The 2,195-nt window shown below is 47.9% G+C and overlaps 1 protein-coding gene across 1 annotated transcript; it reads left to right on the top strand.

Moving 5' to 3' along the window:
• Window positions 1-205: 205 nt before the first annotated feature.
• Window positions 206-1,953, top strand: ANOM_011784 (C2H2 transcription factor (Azf1); the record flags this gene model as incomplete). The annotated part of the gene is made up of 4 exons (XM_015557040.1): window positions 206-1,031; window positions 1,103-1,156; window positions 1,235-1,408; window positions 1,475-1,953. Coding segments are annotated over 4 exons (1,353 nt in total), but the record flags the coding sequence as incomplete, so codon positions are not given.
• Window positions 1,954-2,195: the final 242 nt, after the last annotated feature.

The raw sequence follows: 2,195 nt of genomic DNA, 5'->3' as shown, positions 1-2,195 counted from the left end.
CCGTTCTATTTGCTTCTTTCCCTCTATCATCGATAGATGTCGAATGCAGAAACTTCCGAAACCTGGTGTTGACCTTTGACTATTGAGCACTGGTTCGTCTGAGACGGGAGCTCACCAGTAAGGCTCCTCCGTTTTGTTGTAACATATGAAAGTGAGGACTGACGTGGAGGCAGCGAAAACAGAAGAGACAGGTAGACAGCAAAGGCGAAGTAATTCTAGGGTAGGGTAACCTAGGCATATCTTCTTTGCTTCTAATCTCGCCTGAGATGGAAACAGCTGAGCCTGTGTCCTATGAATTCCCCGGTCATGCAATCGGTGCTGTTGCGCCGCGTCGGATGTTGGCCTCCAATATTGGTCATAACTTTCCCTTCTATGCAAGCCCAGCAGCATCGTTTCCACTGCCATTCCACCAGTCGCCCTCGACCGCTTATGGATTTGGCCATGCACTCAATCATCACCACCATAACCACCACCAACCCAGCTATCCTCAGTTCTTCGTGGCCAGCCATGAAACGATCAACTCTCAGCCGATGAGGCTCTCGTCGGAGCCACCACCTGTCCAGTCAATCCCTGATATCCGTCCTGCCAAAAATGCGGTCAATCGCGTATATAGAGATCCGTTGGTCAAAACTGATTCCGGCTCAAACATACAACAGACTTCCATGGCCCGCTCATCGACCCACGGAGCAGCTGCCCAAAGCAAGAGCCCTAGCGTCAGCGAGATTGAATTCACCACCGAGGTTGATATACTTATGAAAGCAATCCAGTCCAGAACTAGTGTCCAGCCGCCGAATATACAATCATTGCCGCCTCTACAGCAATTAACGCACAGGGGAGGTCACGGTTACCCCCAGACCCATTCTATTCACTCATCTGGCAATACCAGATGCACTATGATGTCTGATGAAGCGCAACCACGGTCAGGGAAGAAGCGCAAATATGTCTGCACCCTTCCACACTGTGGAAAGAGCTTTGCTCAGAAGACTCATTTGGACATCCATACAAGGGCCCACACCGGAGACAAGCCCTTTGTGAGTAGGAAGAAGACAATAATCTGCCGGTGATTATCGTAGATCCAGTGGCTGACCATCTTCACTGACAGATCTGTAAGGAACCTTCTTGTGGACAACGTTTCTCCCAGCTAGGCAATCTGAAGGTGAGCCCAATCTAGCAACAATTTGTCTTGTTATGCGAGAGGGAGAAGATAGATTTTGACCATCTTTCTCACAAATAGACACACCAGCGACGTCATACTGGCGAGAAACCTTTCTCTTGCGATATATGTCAGAAGAAGTTTGCCCAACGCGGCAATGTCCGTGCCCATAAAATCACACACCAGCATGCCAAGCCATTCACTTGTCTGTTAGACGACTGCGGGAAACAGTTTACTCAGCTGGGCAATCTCAAGGTGCGATGATCCATGCATTGCAGTACTCACATAAATTGGCTATACCGTATCTAACTGGTTGGACAGTCTCACCAGAATAAATTCCACGCAACGACATTGCGAGATTTGACATTGAAATTCTCCCAAGTAGCCACAGGGGAGCCCATGAGTCCGCAGGATAGAAAGCTGTGGGAATACTTTGCTACTCTTTACAAGAATAGCAACAAGGGAATAAAGGGCCGTGGAAAGGATCGTAGGATCTCCCCTACCTCTAAGCTAGGACCTGGGAAGCGACGCCAGGCCCTAGTCAACAATGACGACAAGCTGCAACGACCCAGTTACGAGGAATCATCGGGCTACACCGGGGGTTCAAGTAGTGACGAGGAGGATACGGATACCTATTATATCGATAGACAAAATCATTGAGCTGCACACTGATCTTCTGTGCCATGATGTTTCTACCTGTTCTTCCTTGGCTTTGTGTTGCAATGTATTTCAATGTTCTACGATACCAGGTTTATGTTGGATTTTTATGGGAACCTCTCCGCGATCGAGGCAGCATTGCCTATCAGTTTATACAAAAGGCACTCTATGCACTACTATTGGTCTAAGTATATATTGGTACAAAAATTTAAGTTCAGTTATATGCATCATCGGTAGGTGTGTATCCCACGCGTCGCCGCAGGGAGCAGCGTCACAATTGCGAGTGCTTTGTATGCCCTGGCCTGAAATCGAATGGGCAGACCTCGGTCCTTTTGGTCATACCAATTCTCACATTGCAGTAAAACTATTTTTCTTCCTTTTTTTT

Source organism: Aspergillus nomiae, assembly GCF_001204775.2.
Source record: "Aspergillus nomiae NRRL 13137 chromosome Unknown contig00871, whole genome shotgun sequence".
NCBI lineage: Eukaryota > Fungi > Ascomycota > Eurotiomycetes > Eurotiales > Aspergillaceae > Aspergillus > Aspergillus nomiae.
Note: the sequence above shows the minus strand (reverse complement) of the source record. Positions and strands in the feature narration are given on the sequence as shown.